At 53.0% G+C, this 16,886-nt stretch overlaps 7 protein-coding genes across 7 annotated transcripts; 5 read left to right on the top strand and 2 right to left on the bottom strand.

Annotated features, from left to right (window-relative positions):
* Positions 1-49: 49 nt before the first annotated feature.
* BJX68DRAFT_266332 (uncharacterized protein) lies at positions 50-4,907 on the top strand (the record flags this gene model as incomplete). The annotated part of the gene is made up of 4 exons (XM_071045476.1): positions 50-1,782; positions 1,835-2,391; positions 2,456-2,828; positions 2,906-4,907. 4 exons carry the CDS (start codon positions 50-52, stop codon positions 4,905-4,907), a joined length of 4,665 nt encoding a protein of 1,554 aa, XP_070899866.1.
* A 1,421-nt stretch (positions 4,908-6,328) lies between these two features.
* Positions 6,329-7,317, top strand: BJX68DRAFT_275386 (RTA1 domain-containing protein; the record flags this gene model as incomplete). The annotated part of the gene is made up of 3 exons (XM_071047846.1): positions 6,329-6,494; positions 6,560-6,802; positions 6,866-7,317. The coding sequence occupies 3 exons, from the start codon at positions 6,329-6,331 to the stop codon at positions 7,315-7,317; spliced, it is 861 nt and encodes a 286-aa protein (XP_070899867.1).
* A 439-nt stretch (positions 7,318-7,756) lies between these two features.
* Positions 7,757-9,247, top strand: BJX68DRAFT_275387 (Zn(II)2Cys6 transcription factor; the record flags this gene model as incomplete). The annotated part of the gene is made up of 3 exons (XM_071047847.1): positions 7,757-7,963; positions 8,016-8,764; positions 8,842-9,247. The coding sequence occupies exons 1-3, from the start codon at positions 7,895-7,897 to the stop codon at positions 9,245-9,247; spliced, it is 1,224 nt and encodes a 407-aa protein (XP_070899868.1). The 5' UTR covers positions 7,757-7,894.
* An 884-nt stretch (positions 9,248-10,131) lies between these two features.
* On the top strand, positions 10,132-11,193 carry BJX68DRAFT_266334 (uncharacterized protein; the record flags this gene model as incomplete). The annotated part of the gene is made up of 3 exons (XM_071045477.1): positions 10,132-10,174; positions 10,250-10,353; positions 10,447-11,193. The coding sequence occupies 3 exons, from the start codon at positions 10,132-10,134 to the stop codon at positions 11,191-11,193; spliced, it is 894 nt and encodes a 297-aa protein (XP_070899869.1).
* A 168-nt stretch (positions 11,194-11,361) lies between these two features.
* Positions 11,362-12,802, top strand: BJX68DRAFT_72315 (uncharacterized protein). Its single transcript, XM_071049652.1, has 2 exons — positions 11,362-11,689; positions 11,745-12,802. Exons 1-2 carry the CDS (start codon positions 11,529-11,531, stop codon positions 12,691-12,693), a joined length of 1,110 nt encoding a protein of 369 aa, XP_070899870.1. The 5' UTR covers positions 11,362-11,528; the 3' UTR covers positions 12,694-12,802.
* Positions 12,803-13,631: 829 nt separating this feature from the next.
* On the bottom strand, positions 13,632-14,042 carry BJX68DRAFT_266337 (uncharacterized protein; the record flags this gene model as incomplete). The annotated part of the gene is made up of 1 exon (XM_071045478.1): positions 13,632-14,042. The coding sequence occupies one exon, from the start codon at positions 14,040-14,042 to the stop codon at positions 13,632-13,634; it is 411 nt and encodes a 136-aa protein (XP_070899871.1).
* A 267-nt stretch (positions 14,043-14,309) lies between these two features.
* BJX68DRAFT_236278 (uncharacterized protein) lies at positions 14,310-16,010 on the bottom strand. Its single transcript, XM_071039984.1, has 3 exons — positions 15,982-16,010; positions 14,906-15,911; positions 14,310-14,848 (listed from the first exon to the last, which is right to left on the bottom strand). Exons 2-3 carry the CDS (start codon positions 15,685-15,687, stop codon positions 14,635-14,637), a joined length of 996 nt encoding a protein of 331 aa, XP_070899872.1. The 5' UTR covers positions 15,688-15,911; positions 15,982-16,010; the 3' UTR covers positions 14,310-14,634.
* Positions 16,011-16,886: the final 876 nt, after the last annotated feature.

The following is a 16,886-nucleotide window of genomic DNA, read 5'->3' on the forward strand; positions in this document are numbered from 1 at the left end:
GGATTTTGCTACCGAGATTGGCGCGTTCGGCCTTTTCATCCGTTATATCATGTCTTCTCTAGCACCAACAAGCGCACCGTCAGCATTCTCATGCGCGCTCGACGAATACATCAAGTCCCGACCAGCGAAGAGCAAAACACCTCAGTTCATCCAGACACTGCAGGAGCAACAACGAGCCGGGCAGACACTGGACGGGGCCGTGATCAAAAGGGAGATAGTCCAACTGGAACGCAATGCAACGGACCGTAAAGCCGCGCAGGTGGCACGGAAAGTGCTAAAGCCCGTCGTCGACATGCTGTCCGCATACACGGGCGTGATTGACACATTGGTCCAGGCGGACCCCATGCCCACGGCGATAGTATGGGGCACCTTGCGGGCTGTGATTCAGTCCTCGTCGCGGTTCCTGAAGCTGTATGAAGTCATATCCGACCAAATAGAGGCGTTACGGACCCACATCGACACCCTCACAGGGTACGAGGAATTATTTGGTGACTCTTTGGCAATGCGCGAACTGTTGGAGGCTTCGTATATCGGTATATTCCGGTTTTGGAGACGCGTGGAGAAGGAATGCAACCGGAGTGTAGCGAACCGAATGCTGAGAGCAGTCGGCCCTTTCAGCACCGCCAAGCTTGATGAGATTATCGGGAGCATTGGCAAGACTGCGGACGACATGAGCCGGCTTATCCCAATTGTCAAGGAACGTGTTGACCGAAATGAGCGGGAGAATGCAGCGGAAGAGCGTCGACTCGCTGGCATTGCACGAGAAGACCAGAAGCTGCTCTTTCAAATGTACGAAGAGGACTTGAGGAAGCGGAATGAAGAAAGGAAGCAGCAAAGGCAAAAGGACGTTCGTGACTGGCTCCGTTCTGGTGATGTGCTTCTCAACGAGAGCAATTTCCGACATCAAGACTATAAACAGCGGGCGCGAAGTCCTGGAACCTGCGAATGGCTACTTGATAATGAAACGTGGAAGAACTGGGTTGATATCAAGAGCCCGGCCTCACAGCTATCGGTACGCGCAGCCCCCGGTGTTGGCAAGTCGGTTTTGGCGGCATACGCCGTGGAAAGCCTACCGCAGCTCAGCCTGCATGGTTCTGCAGTTATCTTCCAATATTTCACCTTTGACGACGAGTTCCCGGCACTGTTGGTATACAGATGTCTTGCCGAGCAGCTTGCAAACCGACTGGGGAAACACACTGGTGATATGCCCGAGGACATTCACTGCTTCACGCAACTCGGTGCAACGAGCGCCCGGAGTGAAGATGTCAAGACGGTGATCAGGATGCTGGTTGAGAGGCTTCCTGCTACGTACGTGGTACTTGACGGGCTCGATGAAATGTGCGAATCACAGCCCAGACAGCAAGAGCTGTGCGATGTTGTGGACTTTCTGCAAGAACTCGCGAGTACGAGACCAGACTCTCTACGCCTGTGGATGAGCTCCCAGAGCCGCACATGCCTTGATTCTCGACTAAACAGCATGCCATCAATCGAAGTCACAAAGGAGGTCAATAGCCTGGATATCGAGAAGTACTTATCCAGGTCAATTGTGGATCTTGACAGTCTAGATCTCGACGAAGGGTATAAGAACTTGATTCTCCAGGAGCTACGCGACAAAGCAGATGGGTGCTTTCTATGGGCTTCGTTGATGTTACAATCCATGTCCAATGCTATAACGCTGCAGATGGTACAGCAACTCATTGACAATGGCCTCCCACAGAACTATGAAAGATACTACCAGCGAAAGATGGACAGTATTGAACCTTCTGTCAAGGGGTTTGTTTCGTATGTTCAAAACTACTGAAAGGACTATCAAGTTACTAACTGAGGACTATAGTGTCCTGCTTGCATGCATTGTCCATGCCAAACGACCATTACGGCTCGAGGAACTCTGCGAATGCATCGCCATGGCACGAGGGCACGAGGGGCAAGATCTCAATATGCGAGAGAAGCTCGTTAAGAGCAGAGTCTTGCAGCTGTGCCAGCCTCTTGTCCAAGTGCATGAAGGCAATCATGGAGGAGAGACAGTCTCTACTTGCACGCTAACACATCGCTCCGTGAAAAGCTTCCTCCTGAAAAATCCTGGAATCCTGAAGCAAGGCACAGCAGATTCAGATGCCTGCACTCTCGAAAACAAGGTTATGGCAGATATATGTTTAAGATATCTGTTGCAGCCGCGATATAGTCAGCTGCTTCGCAAGACGGCCGACACATATGTCGACACTCGCGGGGGTGATATCATGGAGCATCACCTGCTCTCATATTCCGCCAAGTACTGGGATAAGCACATGGATAGTGTGACAGTCTCCCCAAGTCTCTGCCAGAGTGTGTCGACGCTACTCAACAATTCTCAATTCTTTACTCTGCTGCAAGTGCAGAGTCTGTTTATAGAAGGTATGGTACTGTTCGACACCTGCATTCCTAGCTTTCTCCCTTCGCCTGACGGAACGAATTACAGGTCAATTTACGTACTGGTTGAATGCGCTCCGACCATGGGCTGGCAAGCACTTCCGACGGGTGTTCCCTCACTGGCTGGACGATAACTGCACAGACGCCTTCACTTCGAACTACGGGTCTTTCGTGGGTGAGTGGGGGTATTTATTGAACGAGCAGACTCGGCTTGAGAGAGCCTTCGAGGGAGAGATTGACAGGTGCTTGTTTGGTGCGCTTGGAAGCGACAATTTCCTCCACAAGGGACCCTCCAGGTACAAATCTCTGAAATTCTCGCAGCATGCTAGTGCCGATAGCGAGGCAAACCGGGCACCAACTAGGTGTTTTGATGCGATAGACGAGACAGAGACACGACTAAGGGTTGTCAAGCTGGAGGCTCTGTGAGTCATATAACCACTACGTACCCTACTGTCTCTAGTCGTCCAATGGCTGACGAGGGATGCCACACACCATGCAGGAGCACCGACAAGGTGGAATTCAGGTGCGAGCACTGGAGCCTTGACGGCAAGCAAAACATGGAATTCCAAGGGGCACAGACGCTCCATATCTCCCCATCAACCTGGCCGCTTTACGAATACCCACTAAAGGAAAAAGTGTTCGGCCGGCCTGATTTTGTCTCTTTTACTAGCGATCTCCGGTTCATGCGCATGGGCTCACATCTGTTCGTTGAGAGTGACAACTATGAGTACAAACTGCTTCCAATTAGCGAGGAATACTTTGAAGGAATGGCCAGCATTGGAAAATTTCTTGCAGTGACAACCAGAAGGCCTGTGACGAAAGGGGACATTGAGATACCAGAACAAGCAGTTGATGACCAGCCTGTCGATTATGCAGACATTATGCTGCGGAAGCTAAAAGCAGAGATGGAATCGCTCGACGAGAAAGCAGCGGAAAGAGCAGCAGCAGCAGCTACCGAAGAGTCTACCCGGCCAACGACTACTGCTACGAGTGAGACTGACGACAGCGACGAGGCTTCCAGCGTCACATCTGCATCATCTGTCGCATCAAATAATCCTAGCGACATCGACGTCGAATCTACAGCAGACCAGAAAAGCTGGGCGGCGACCTCGGAAACGGGAATCACGGACAAATTGCTCTTTCAACCGTCATCTGAGTCTGCCGGGAATTCTGCGTATACATCGTGGAGTGAGGGGTCTACAGATCTCATGTCCAACGAGTTGGAGGGAGAAGATGACCAGTGGAATGATTGGGATTATCAGAAGCTGCACCCGGAAGAGATTGATGTCGAAGAGCGTGGTAGTATGAATAGTGATGATGAGTCGCCATTCGATGGCGATGTCGATGTGGAAAGCCATCTGTCGGAATCTGACAACGATGGTGACGATATCATGGGGGTTCGTGAGGAGTCCGTGTACGAGTATAGTGGTGATGCTGAACGGGACAGCGACAGCGATTCCAGCAACAACTCTAAGAGTGGAGGGGGCGTGTATCTGGAGGCAATGCTGGGCAAGGGATCTACCAGAATTGAAGGAAGCAGGAGGACGAGTATCCGGGTGTATGATTCCACTCGGCCTGAATCAGTGCCAGTCTTCCATTACACCGGTTTCGTCAAAGGCGCCTTGTTTGAGTCTCCCCCGGTATTCCACCCCACGAAACCTCTATTGGTTTGGCCCCTGGGTGACGCAGACATCTTGTTTGCAAACTACCAAGCCAACACGTACTTTACGCGGCAGTTGTGCCGGTCGAAATACAACAGCTGTCACGTCTTTGTGAAAGCACATTTCTCCTCGGACGAATATCTCCATTTTGCCGCACTGGAGGCTAGCGAAATCAAAGGGGCAGAGGGAACCAACGAAGAGCCTCGGGTCCAGCTCAGCCTGCAGGCGTCTACTCACCGTCTCTCCTCGCGCAAGACAGCCAGCAGTCCGCCGCGGCTTGTTTTCCGCACAACAGTCGAGCTCGGTACGGCCTCGAGCATAGCCGTATCCAATCTACCCTTCTTCGTCACCTGGACAGACAAGGAGCTCTTCTTCTTAAACCGCCAGAGGAAGCTCGACATCACCCGAATTCCTCTGTTCCGACCACCACCTGCACCGCAAAACAGCGACAGCGGCTCGGACCCAAAAATCTGCTGCCTACGAGACCCCATCTTCCTACCACGTTCAATCGAGTCACGGAAAATGCATTTCGTCCCTGCACCACAGAAATCCTCAGAATCATCTGCCACGGGTAAGAAAAAGAACAAACGATTCGCGTCTCTTATCCTGGGCGCTTATTGCAGCTCGCCGAGCCGGGGAATCCTCGTTCCCAAAAACCTGTGTGACCCACCAATTGCGGTGTTCCTGCGTGAGGACCGGGATTTGGTCTGGACGTGCAAGGAGGCTTCAGGAGAGGTGGCAGAGATTGCATTTGTGAATGCGGGCTGTGGACGGTTGAAGGGGAAGTTCGAGTCTTTTGACCGCAACGAGGACTGTGATATTGTGCCGTACTTCTTTTGATTATGGTTGTGGTTGCAGGTGGTTTTGCACGTAGGTTATATAGTTGATCAGATTCAAAACTACGCTTTATCGTGCAAGAGATTGCGTAGATGATACTCATCTATCGCTCTAGAAACTGGCGCAATCATCAACCATCACACCCTCTAAGCGGCCTTCCCTCGCATCCCCATTCTCAAATCACAACCATGCTACCAAGGGCCAACGAAGGAAGGCAGAGTCGTGTGTAGGTTCTGGCTCTCGAACGCACCTTCCGTGCTTGGACTCTTTGATTTAGGGAAGGGGCAACGGTTGCTATGCTAACGTGAATGTAACTAAGAAGGAAGGAGCGATCCGTTGTCCCGGTATCATCGCACCTTCCGGGTACGCAAGTACGCAACAGAGGAAGGCGCAAGGTATTATAATAAGCACCCTTACCGGAAGGAGCCATTGGTTCCCGTACCCAGCGGGCTGCTTGGCAAGCCTTGCTCGCTAGGTACTGGTATATCCATAGATACCTCTGTAAGGGTGCCAAAGGCCCGGAGGCCATTATTCCACCACCTGATGAAGTACAGCGTCTTGGTATGGGGATGATATGATGGGTACGGAGGGTGAATTAGGGTTCCCTGCGCCCTGCATGCTAAACGAGAGAATATCGCCGATGAAAACGATCTTGGTTAGCCATCTACGCGCCATTAGGAACAATGGCGTTTTGTCTGTTAGGAGCACGGTCCGGCCGAGCTCCATGCAGATGGTCCCGGCGTAGAGGGTACGCGCGACGGACAGGAGGAGGGTTCGCAGGATATATCGCCGGTTGAGAGTGAAGTCGGGGCATCGGTACCGGATATTGTGCGCTAGACGGTCTGCTGGAATACACAAGCGGCAGTTAAGAGTTGATGTAGATTTACGCCGATATAGCCGATCCGTTCAACCGGATGGTGCGGTTATTGATGAGGCTGCGACTTGTCGGGTCGAAGACACACAGTATTCCACAAATGACAAACGGAATGAGGGATCATGTCCTCGTTTGAATTGCTCGATGGATACCTAAAAGCTATTATGAAGAAGAGAATAATCAATAGATATGACTACTGCGTTGTATCAGTATAGTTGAAAGTTCGCGTGCTCGGGCATGTGGGTTTGAAACTTAAGATAAATGCTTTAAACGAGATTGCAAAAGAAGAAAGAAAATAAAAGATCGCGATAAGTGTGAATAGAGTATAAACTATTTCCCTGGGAATGGAATTTTCTGACTTGTAGGCAGCAACCCAGGGGTTTGGTTGAAGTAAATGATGGATATATTGTTGGGTCGTACTCGTAATCGTGCTCGTACCCTTTTGGGATGCAATTAGGGCAGCCCCACCAGCCACTCGGTATAAGTCCTCAGAAGGTCAACACCACGTTTGTTCTTTTTCCTTTTTCTTACCTCTTTCTGTGACATCAAAATGGCGGAACAGGATACTGTCGACTTTCAACTGTACAGGTATACGCCCAACCGCGCCGCAGCAGGGCTCTTCGTGGCCCTCTTCCTCCTCACGACAATCTACCATGTTTACCAGGTGTGGCGCCGACGGGCATGGTACTTTACGGCATTTGTAGTTGGAGGAATATGTATGTCATTCTCTTTTACTTTGTCAACCATGAGACGAAGCAGGGCGCTGATACCGAGCCTATAGTCCAGATCATCGGCTATATCTGCCGCATCATCGCCCACGATAATAAAGAATCTATTCCCATCTACAGCATACAGGCCATCCTCATCCTTCTTGCTCCGCCGCTCTATGCCGCCTCTATATATATGGTCCTGGGACGTCTTATCACCTTCCTCCACGCCGAGAAGCTCAGTATGGTTCCTACGCGGTGGATGACCAAGATCTTCGTGACAGGAGACGTGATTGCATTCGTCATGCAAGCTGCGGGTTTGTCGCCTTTCCACCTTCTCACACCTTCCGGGAAACGAGATACTGATATTATATCGTCAGGCGGCGGCATAATGGCAACAGGCACGATAGAAAACTACAACCTCGGCGAAAACATCACCATCGGCGGCCTGGCCGTGCAACTCGCCTTCTTCAGCGTCTTCATGGTAACCTGCGGGATCTTCCACCGGCGCATCCGGCACAGCCCAACACACGAAGTGACCGTTCTCTCGGCGCATCTGCACGAGCAGAAGATGCGCGGGTGGGAAACTGTCCTTGTGGGGCTGTATGCTGCGAGTGTGTTGATTCTCGTGCGGTCGATCTTCCGCGTTGTCGAGTATGTACAGGGCAATGATGGGTATCTGATTAGCCATGAGGTGTTTATGTATGTGTTTGACGCGTCCCTGATGTTTTTGGCGATGGTTGTTATGAATGTGTGTCATCCCTTGACGATTTTGGTGGGATCACTGAAGGGGAGGCGTGTGGAGATGGGGGTGTTGGGCTCTGATGAGTAGGATTAGGACTGAGGCTGTTGGTATGAGTTGCCTGTGTTTTGTTTTGTATATAGAGTTATTTGATAGTAACTAGGTTGCCACTGGGAGACACGATCCTTCTACTCCCGCCAGACCTTGTAGTTTGCTTCATACTGTTGAGAAAGGTGCGAAGGGTCTTTCGTCACCCCCGTAAGAACTCCCTCTCGCTTCGAGCCTCTGCATCGACGACAGCAGCCATCGTTACCATCATCTGCATCGATTGGGCGATAGTCCACCTGATAGTGAATTTTATACCTTCATAAGTCTCTAGTGTTTCCCCACAATACTCAACTTAAGTAACTGATGGCGATTGGTCAGTTCCACCCAATGTCAAGTGTTCAAGTGGAGCACAATGGGGCTCTCTGGTGGCGCAGGGCGATGAACCTCGTTTTCGCTCCGTATTCGTACGCAGCCTATTCTCTCCATCGCAAATTTGTGTTGGCCTGTTAGGTATCGTTATTCGGCAAGTTTATGTTTGAGGCTCTTCCGTCTCCTCCCCTCTGCCATAGGCTCAGAACCCCGCATCGCTAAGGGTTCTTATTCAGATCTCTAATCCGACATGGTAACCCGGAGATCGCATAAAAAGTCTCGCAACGGCTGCGACCAATGTAAGCGAAGGAGGATCAAGGTGCTCACCCAATAATCATCTTCTTCTCAAACAAGGCTGACAAATATACTAGTGCGATGAAGAGCACCCATGTCGGAATTGCTCACGGCGAGGCATGGACTGCACGTTCGAGCACCGCACGAGCGCCACACCCCCCACCGAGAGGACACCCCAGATCGGGACCATCCTCTCCGACGTAAGAGGCCGCATGCTCGCATCAAGCCACGATGCCCACACCTCTAGCTCTCGACCACACAGCGAGGACCCCTTTCGCGCCTTCAACGGCAGATTAGCAACGGGCACCTGGTTCCCTCAGGAATGGACGAGTCAGGATCCCGAGCTGATGCATCATTATACGCTGCACACGTCCAAGACATTGGCGCGGCGTCCGGAGATGCAGGAGGCGTGGCAGGCGACGATACCCGAAATCGCGTACGGGTACGAGTTCCTCATGCATGGCATTTTGGGTCTGTCGGCGCTGCATCTCTCATACCTAAAGCCCGAGAAGTATAGCCATTACCTCGCCAACGCGGGGTTCCACATGTCGCTGGGGCTGTGGTCCTACCGGCGAATTCTCATGGCTCCGTCGCAGGAAAACTGTTTCGCTCTTTTCTGCTTTTCGGGGCTTATCATGGTCTATATCTATGCTTCGCCGATGGATCCCCTCGAGTCTCATTCGGCGGCTGGGCTTGATTCGATCTTTGAACTGCTTGGACTGTGTCGAGGGACTCTGGTCCTCGGCCCATTCTTTGACGACATACAGCAAAGCCCCCTGGAGCATCTATTCCGGCGCGAGTTCATGGACAATGATGCGGATCAGCCGTAAGCTTCCTCCTGCCTACAGAAAGAACCGAAACCCCAGATGAAGCCCATCAGACTGACCCGCTGCCCCCTCCCAGGACGAACCAGCCGCCTCTCTTCCCCGACCTCCCCCACCACCTCTCACTCCTCTCAACCCTAATAACCTCCGAAATTCGCTCCTCGGCAGACCAGCTCACCTTCCACCAAGCCCTCTCCCGGCTCCGCGCCTCCTTCACCTCGATCGAAAACGTCACGCCACCCCTCGAATGCGGCATGCTCTACCTGTGGCCGCTGTCGGTCGAAGAGGATTTCTTCACGTTCCTCCGGCAGAGACACCCCGTCGCTCTTGTGCTTCTGGCGTTCTACTGCGCGCAGCTTTGTGTCTTTGAGGATTACTGGTTTGTAGGCGGGCAGGGGAGGGTCTGGTTCCGGAGGGTTGAGGAGGCGTTGGGCGGGAGGTTTGGGGAGTCGCTTGATTGGCCGAGGCGGGTTTTGGGGGTGTGAATTGATCAGATTAATAGGGGATATAGCTGATGAATTACTGCCAGCGTATGTAGGCATTAGGCGAGGTTTTGGAGGGCCCGGCAGTATGATATGGAAATAGTACCGTAGCTACATTAGTATCATTTCGCTTTACCCCCATAAGTAGCAAAGAAAAGGCAAAGCAAGGACAGGAATTATAATGAGTAATAGAATAGAGAATAAGGGAACGGAATAATAGCGAGGAAAAAACCTATAGTATAACCCTTTGCCCAAGGACAAGGGCCAGGTAGAAGCTTATTATAACTATATGGAGCTAGGTGCATCTTGTAGTTTTCGTACTTGTTTTATTTACTTGATTTGGGTCTTCCTAGTATTCATAGATTAGTTGATCTACGCCATCCGAGTCTTGCACTCAACCAGAGAAAATCTGACCTCGATAGACGGAGGTAGTAGCAGTTGTCTGTCCTCCGTAATAATCAGCCCATTTCGGGGTTGCTTCTCAAGGGCAGAATGTGCTTGAACTCCCTGACCCTCGCAGCCACAAGTAGTCACCCCCCCAGTCTTTGGAACGAGCGAATGATTTAATGTCCCCGGGTTGCCATGGATTCTTGTGGAACCTTAGACAGCCAGGTGAGCTTCCAAGTATCACTAGTGTTGATCGAGCCTTCGGTCGGCTGATCAAAGAGTAGCGGTGACTTACAAGCAGCCTCTGCTCGTGGAGCATTTCCATCGTTGATCGATTGTGCTGATTCACCTTTTGAGCTGCTGTGGAGTCAGGTCGGTTTGCGGGGGATTTTAGCGCGTCTCGCCATCTCGCGCGCCTCCTTTTCTCTCCCCACAAGCTTCTCGCTTTTCACTCCCACTTCACCTTCTGGAATCCTCATGCCTCTACAATAGCCGTTACCATGCCCAAAGGCATGCACAACCCATTGCCTGCCTCGCTACGCAGTCCGTTTCCTTTTTCCACAGACAACCCACCCCCTTGCAGACCGGGCAGCTAACTTGGCAGCCCTCCCCCCTTAGGCGAGTGCATCAAGGCAACCCAGATCCTCGACTCGTTTATCAACGGCTCCTGGCGCGGAAGCCCCGGTCGCGAACTCCCTGAACGCGTCCTCGCAAATGCAAAGGTGCACCACCTGCCCTTCCTCCCCGGCGACCGCGACCGCCCCAAAACCCAAATCTAAACCCAATTCTAACACCCCTTCCTTGTCAAAAATCAGGGCCTTGCAATCCTCACCGTGACAAAAGCCGGCATCCTCGGCTCCCTCCGCTTCGGCTCCGGCATCCTCCTCGCACGCCTCTCCGACGACAACAACCCCAGTGGACCGCCGACCTGGTCGCACCCCTCCGCAATCAGCACAGCAGGTCTCGGCTTCGGCGGACAAGCGGGCTTCGAACTCGCCGACTTTGTCTTCATCCTCAACGACACCGAATCGCTCGCGGCGTTCTCGCGCCTCGGGTCGCTGACGCTCTCAGGGAACTTTAGCATCGCGTTTGGGCCGCTGGGGCGGAATGCGGAGATTGCGGGTGGGGTTAGCACCGGGGGTGGGGGGAAGATGATGAGTTTCTGTAAGACCAAGGGGCTTTTTGGTGGCGTTAGTGTTGAGTCGGGGGTTGTTGTTGAGCGGCGCGGGGCGAATAGGAGGTTTTATGGGCGCAAGGTTACGGCGGCGGAGATTCTGGGAGGCGAGGTGAGGGCGCTCGAGGAGGCCGATGTGGAGGGGTTGATGAAGGTGCTTGGGGAGGTTTTTGCACCGAGGGGGAGGGAAGGGGAGAATGGGCAGGTTGGCCAGGCTGGGGAAGAGGGGTCGCACGAGTCATCATCTGTGCCTCAGGCTCCATCAGCAGCTCCAGCTCCAGGACCATCGCTCGAGCCAGAGTCCGAACTCTCAGGGTCCAGGTCGCGTGAAGAAGCGCAAATTAAGCCAAGCGAGCCGCAAAATAAGGCTGTAGAGCCTTCTGCATAGTCAAGAACCTTGACGTAGGCTCCCGCATTCCTCGCAACACCATAGGACAATCCCACAGGCGGCATCAGACGGTGAAGGAACTGGGTATTAATAGGCAGACTAACATGAGCGTAATGCAGCCGAAGCAGCAAATGGGACCAATGAGCGGGCGTCAGGCACGAATTCAAGCCCGGCTTGACGTGGCTGTGTTGCACAGCGAATCACCGAGCGCCCGGTGTGAAAGCTGCTTTTTCTGACGTCGAGGCTGTGCTGAGATTTAAATACCCGACGAGAACTTCATCTCGAGCGATTTTAGCGTTATTTTATCATTTATTTGGGTTTGGCAATCCACACTCATGGCAGACCGTGAGCTCAACATCCTCGCCCTCGACGGCGGCGGCGTCCGCGCCCTGTCGACGCTGTACATTCTCAAGAACATCATGGAGGCCATCGACCGCGAGAACCCGCCCAAACCCTGCGACTTTTTCGATATGATCGGGGGAACTGGGTCCGGTGGGTACGTACTCTATACTGTCAGCACTTTATTTGCCCTAGCTTAACAATTATTGTAGACTGCTCGCGATTATGCTCGGCCGGCTGAAGATGGACATCGACCAGTGCATCACGGGCTACACGCGGCTGTGCAAACACGTCTTCGGTCGCAAGAAGCGGCTCTCGCTGACGGGGATGGGATCCATGACGAAGCGCAAGTCCAAGGCGAAGCATGATGCGCAGCGCGTGGTGTTTGCGCTCAAGTCGATTCTCCGGGAACTGGGGCACGAGGACCGCGAGATTCTCCTGCAGGATGTGGATTTGTCGTGTCGCGTGTACGTCTCTCCATCCATCCTTCTCTGTTTCTCCAAAGGTTATATGTGTTTGGCTTACAAGTGTAGCTTCGTCTGCGTAACCGACGCCGCAACACACAAGCTCGTCCCCCTCAGCACCTACCCCAGCAAATACTGCCCAACGGAGCTCTACAAGAGCACGAAGATCTGGGAAGCCGCCGCTGCAACATTTGCGAGCCCCTCCCTCTTCGACCCCATCACCCTCGGCCCCTCACGCCGCCGCTTCACCGACTCCTCCGCCCAGGCCAACAACCCCATCCGCGAAGTCTGGATCGAAGCGAAAAACGTCTGGCGGCTGACAACCCTCGAGTCGCAACTCCGGTGTCTCGTCTCAATCGGCACGGGGCTGCCGACAATCAAGCGCGCGAAGCCCAGCGGCGGCGTGTTCGGGTTCGTAGCTGCGTCGAAGAGCACAGATGCGAGTGTTGCGGATCCCGAGGTCGAGACGAACAAGTTCATTCAGGAGCATAGCGAGCTGGACGATGATGGGCGGTTGTATCGGTTCGATGTGCCCAATGGGCTTGCGGAGATTGAGCTCGATTCGGTGGCTGAAATGGAGACGATTGTGGATGCGACGCAGGAGTATCTGGCCAAGGAGCTGGTGTATAAGCAGGTGAGGCGCTGTGGGAAGGTGCTGGCGAGGCCGGGGAGTAGTGAGCTTTCGTATGGGAGGTGATTGCAGATGAAAAGTGGGAGGTTCTATGTTGGTTGTTTCGGAGGCATGTTCACGAGCGTTATGATACCTATCGATCTCTATTTCATATTTGTACCTGTTATGCAACAAATCACTCGAGATAATACGCCATATTTCCCCACTCTGCACGATCCAGCTCCACTCCCCAGGCACCGGAAGGGATTCGACGTGTTGTACTGGATGTCAAGTGCTCGCCACGAATGGTTTTGATGTATTCTGCTTTGTTAGCCTGCTGTTCTTTTCTTATAAGCTATGATTTGACAAAAGATTTCTTACCCTTGTACTGCAACGTACTCCTCGGATACAACGCCGTCACGGTATTGCTCTCCCCCGGCCCATTCTTCTTGCTGTACCACGCCGTGCACCCCTTCGACCAGACATTGCGCTTCAGGCTCTCGGTTGCGTACCGGTTGAATGCGCGCACAATCGAGTCTTTTACCACGATGGACCTGTTCAGTTAGCCAGTACTGTCCGTATCCCAAGGAAACGCACGGCTACGAGCCCTGGTCAGGGGTAGAGACATACTTGATATCCTCCCTCGCAATCTTCTCAAAGTACGCCTCGGGCTGCTCGCGCCACTCCACGTCGAGCCTCCGCCCGTTCCGGCCCACAAACCCCCACGCAGGGATATATGTTGTCTTGAATCCTGTCGCCGTAACAATGAGATCGAACTCCTCCACGGATTCCGTCACGATGCCCTTTTCCGTAACCCGGATAATCGGCGCAAACACCCACCGCGCATTCCCCTCCTGCATTGCTAGATACCCATCCCCGGGACTCAATCTCCGACACCCAATCTCATACTCCGGAATCAGCCGTTTCACCAATTCCGGCGGAGCCTTCGCCAGCTTCGCACGTATCACCCCATCCACAAGCCCAAATAAGAACTTATTCTCCTCCGACCCAGAGAGCATGAGCTTCTACACGCTGTTGGCCGAGCTCTCGACGTACTTGCGGTACTTGAGGAACTTGGCTGGGTCAGACACATACAGGGATTTTTCTTCTAGGGTATAGGCAAAGTTGGTGCCCATGCCGTCTTTTGTGATGTCCCCGGCGAGGTTTGTCGAGATGCTGCTTGCGTGCCGGATGTAGGTTACGAGTTTGGCTGCTGTGGGTTGGAATGCGGGGATTACTTGGAAGGCCAAGGCGCCGTTGCCGATTACGGCGATGCGTTTCGAGGTGTGGTTGTATGCCTGGACCTTGTTTACCTTAGACCTAGAAGCGATATAAAATGAATCCGAGGGGACATGATTAATGCACGAACGGGAATATCGCTGCGTCGCATTAGCACTTCCGCCTACTTCTAGGTCCAAATACCCGTTCGAGTTCATTGTTGGAGGGGATAGACCTGAGCGTACTTGCTGATCTGAACACGTTGATTAAACTATATCGATATCTAGGAAATTGCCATCACAGCCATTGAGGCGGTCTGATCGGGTTGAGAAGAGGATGAGGGATGTCCGTACCACGTTCCCGTCCGACATCCATGAAGGTAGTAAGCCCAGGCTTGCCCATCTGCTGGTTACACACAAGCAGTTTGTCATCCCCGATTTGCCTTGGGCAATGGAAAGGTAGGCAATCTCCGTCATTCATCTCTCCAAATTCTTTCTAGCCCATCACACACGGCGGCGTCCAAGCTGTTTCTGGAACGGTGGATGACGCGTCTCGGGCGTCCTCTGCGCGAGCCTGAAACTGTGCTCTTGTCGTCCTGACGCGGTCCATTGGGCGCAGTATTAGCGAACGACTTTCCCGCGGATCGAATTCTAGGGATTGCGAATTGGGCAAGAAGCTCTTGGTGGGCTGCCATGTGATGGGAGAGACTGTTTTCAAATGGCCCAACGAGGCCGCAAAAGGGACAAGCTGTACGGTCATCCAGCATGGTCTTTGCCAGGAATGGCAAGAGAGTTATAATTTGCCTTATGGTCAGCTCCTTGTGCTCTTCCATAATATGAGCCTTGAGCATCGCCAGTGACTTGTAGTCCTGGTCCTGATGCTCTGCAGCAAAGCATCGCCAAATACGCCTGTGGCAGACGCCCTCATGCTCCATCCACGCCTGGCGACTTGAATAAAGCGTGTCCTCGTGGGGGCAATCCTCGTATGTGCATACATACGGCTGGAGGTCTGCCAGTATGTGATCCCTACTCGGAGAATTAGCGTTCGCCTCAGACGATCATAGTGTCCAATGCTGCTTTACCTCCAAGCGCTTCCGCGACCTTCATAGGACGGGCATGATGTCCAGCAGTAGTGGCAGGTGGAGTCCATATCGGACTCCACCTCCGGAGGGGGTGGGGGAAATTCCACTGGCCAATCCCCCCAACGGCGTGTCGAGGTAAGCGAGGATGTGGGCGAGTCAGGGCCAATTCCGTCATATGAAAAGCAGTCTCTCAACTTGTGTTCCGGATCCGCTGATCGAGGACCGTCCGAAGAATGATGATCTCCGGTCGATGGCTTGTGCGTATTGGGCTCTTTGCCCAAGGGTTCCGGTGTTTCTGACAGTAGTACACCCTCTGGCGCTGTAATCAGACTGACTTCGGTCTTCAATCGCGCCTCTCCAAGGAGTCGTCGATTAGGCAGCAGAACGTAACCTCGTTTATGGGCCGAGTCATCTAAAAACTGGCCAGTGGGGCTTTCAACCTCGGGCAGTGGCCCCTCCGTGAAATACTCCTTTCTAGACAGAAGAAGGCAATCCTTCTGATTGTCCAAGCGTTCTAACGATCGGCTAATTTGTGTTTTTGACATTTCATGCTCGTTCTGTGCCAACTCCATGCAGTCCTCCTTTCTCCACAGCGCAAAGAAACGTCGTCGATTGGTAAGAGCCGTGCTCAACCTGGCCACAAGGAATGGTGGGGTGTTGGGTCCCTTCCCCATGTTCGAAGCCATGCGTCCCAACGCGCTGTCGACGAATTGAGCATCCAACTTCGCCCATTCAGAGAAGAGCTCGCTGACTGTGACAGACTCCAACTGCTGTCGACACATTTCTCTGACCGACAATGACTCATGGGTCTCGTATTGGATGTTCGACGATAGGCAGCGGAGATCTCCAATGACATCCTTAATGGCCAGACGATATTCTCCGAGTTCTGTAGTCTCCAACTCGTCGATCTCGCTTGGTGTTGCATCGTTTGCATCGCGGTGTATGGGGTCCGGGCTGTCGTCCGAGCTGTTGTCCGAGCTGTCGTTGCCTTGGGTGATCTCCCAACCTACGATAGGAGCCGGATATGATTAGCAACCGTTGGTAATTGCAAGCAGGTGTGGCAAAACGCGACTCACTGTTTTCCAGATACTCACGCAGATAATTGAGAAACAGCAAAACATCCTCCTTCAGCTCCGGTGAGCCCGTGAGCCTCGCGTCAAGGGCGGATCTCCCACCCCGCAACGCACCCAGCTCACTGCACCACATTTTGAACTGAGCGAAGTCGTCCTCGATAGCCAACCGGAGCTTATTCTCATGGGTTTCCGAGTTGAGGGAGCTGATAAGATGGATGAAATTCAGGGAGCAAGCCTCACTGAGCCTCCGAACCTCGCTTTGGCAGAATGCGCGCTGGCTTCTCCGGACGAGGGCGTCAGGCCGTGTGAATCGGATGTCCTCGGGCAGCATTTTCGATAAAAGCATTCAGCGACCGTAAGCGAAAGAGTACTCAGTGCCGCGAGGTTGGAGAGTGAGAAGGAAACCAGACCCTCAGGAGCGTGGTGTGGCAAGGAGAATTCTGCACTGCAAACGAGCTGTGTCAGTCAGTCGGTGGACCAATCCAGGACGCTGAAGTGAGACCCTTGCACGGGACCAAAACAGCGGCCATGGGCATCCAAATCATGAGGCTCTCTTCTTTTCTTTCTCCTCCCCTTCTCCTTCTCGTCAGAACCTCGCCTCGTGATTCCCTGGTCTTTCTTCGACATGGAAACAATTTCCCTCGCCCTCGGGCTCCTTGCCTTGATCCTGCCCCTTCTAGAGCACTCTGGCAGTCTTCTTGAATCATACGTGATATTCATTAAATGGAAACGGTACAGAGACGATTTGAAGCTAAAGTTGTGTCTTGTGACGAGACATTATCACCTTTTGGTCAAAGTTGCTCTGCGACCGATCGCCAGCTCTCAACAAATCTCAAAGATGCTAGCGGACCATACACATGAGTCTTGGAGGCCTAGCAATATGGAGAAAGCCTTTCAAAGCAGGCCGG

Source organism: Aspergillus pseudodeflectus, assembly GCF_044049435.1.
Source record: "Aspergillus pseudodeflectus strain CBS 756.74 chromosome Unknown BJX68scaffold_18, whole genome shotgun sequence".
Taxonomy (NCBI): Eukaryota; Fungi; Ascomycota; class Eurotiomycetes; order Eurotiales; family Aspergillaceae; genus Aspergillus; species Aspergillus pseudodeflectus.

What these genes read in the sequence shown, in the direction of transcription:
- BJX68DRAFT_72315 (XM_071049652.1), top strand. Translation starts at nt 11,529, where the DNA reads ATGGCAGACCGTGAGCTCAACATCCTCGCCCTCGACGGCGGCGGCGTC. An exon ending in GGGGGAACTGGGTCCGGTGG is followed by an intron (nt 11,690 to 11,744) that starts GTACGTACTCTA and finishes CAATTATTGTAG; the next exon opens with ACTGCTCGCGATTATGCTCG.
- BJX68DRAFT_236278 (XM_071039984.1), bottom strand. Translation starts at nt 15,687, where the DNA reads ATGTGTCGACAGCAGTTGGAGTCTGTCACAGTCAGCGAGCTCTTCTCT. An exon ending in GGTCGCGGAAGCGCTTGGAG is followed by an intron (nt 14,849 to 14,905) that starts GTAAAGCAGCAT and finishes TCTCCGAGTAGG; the next exon opens with GATCACATACTGGCAGACCT.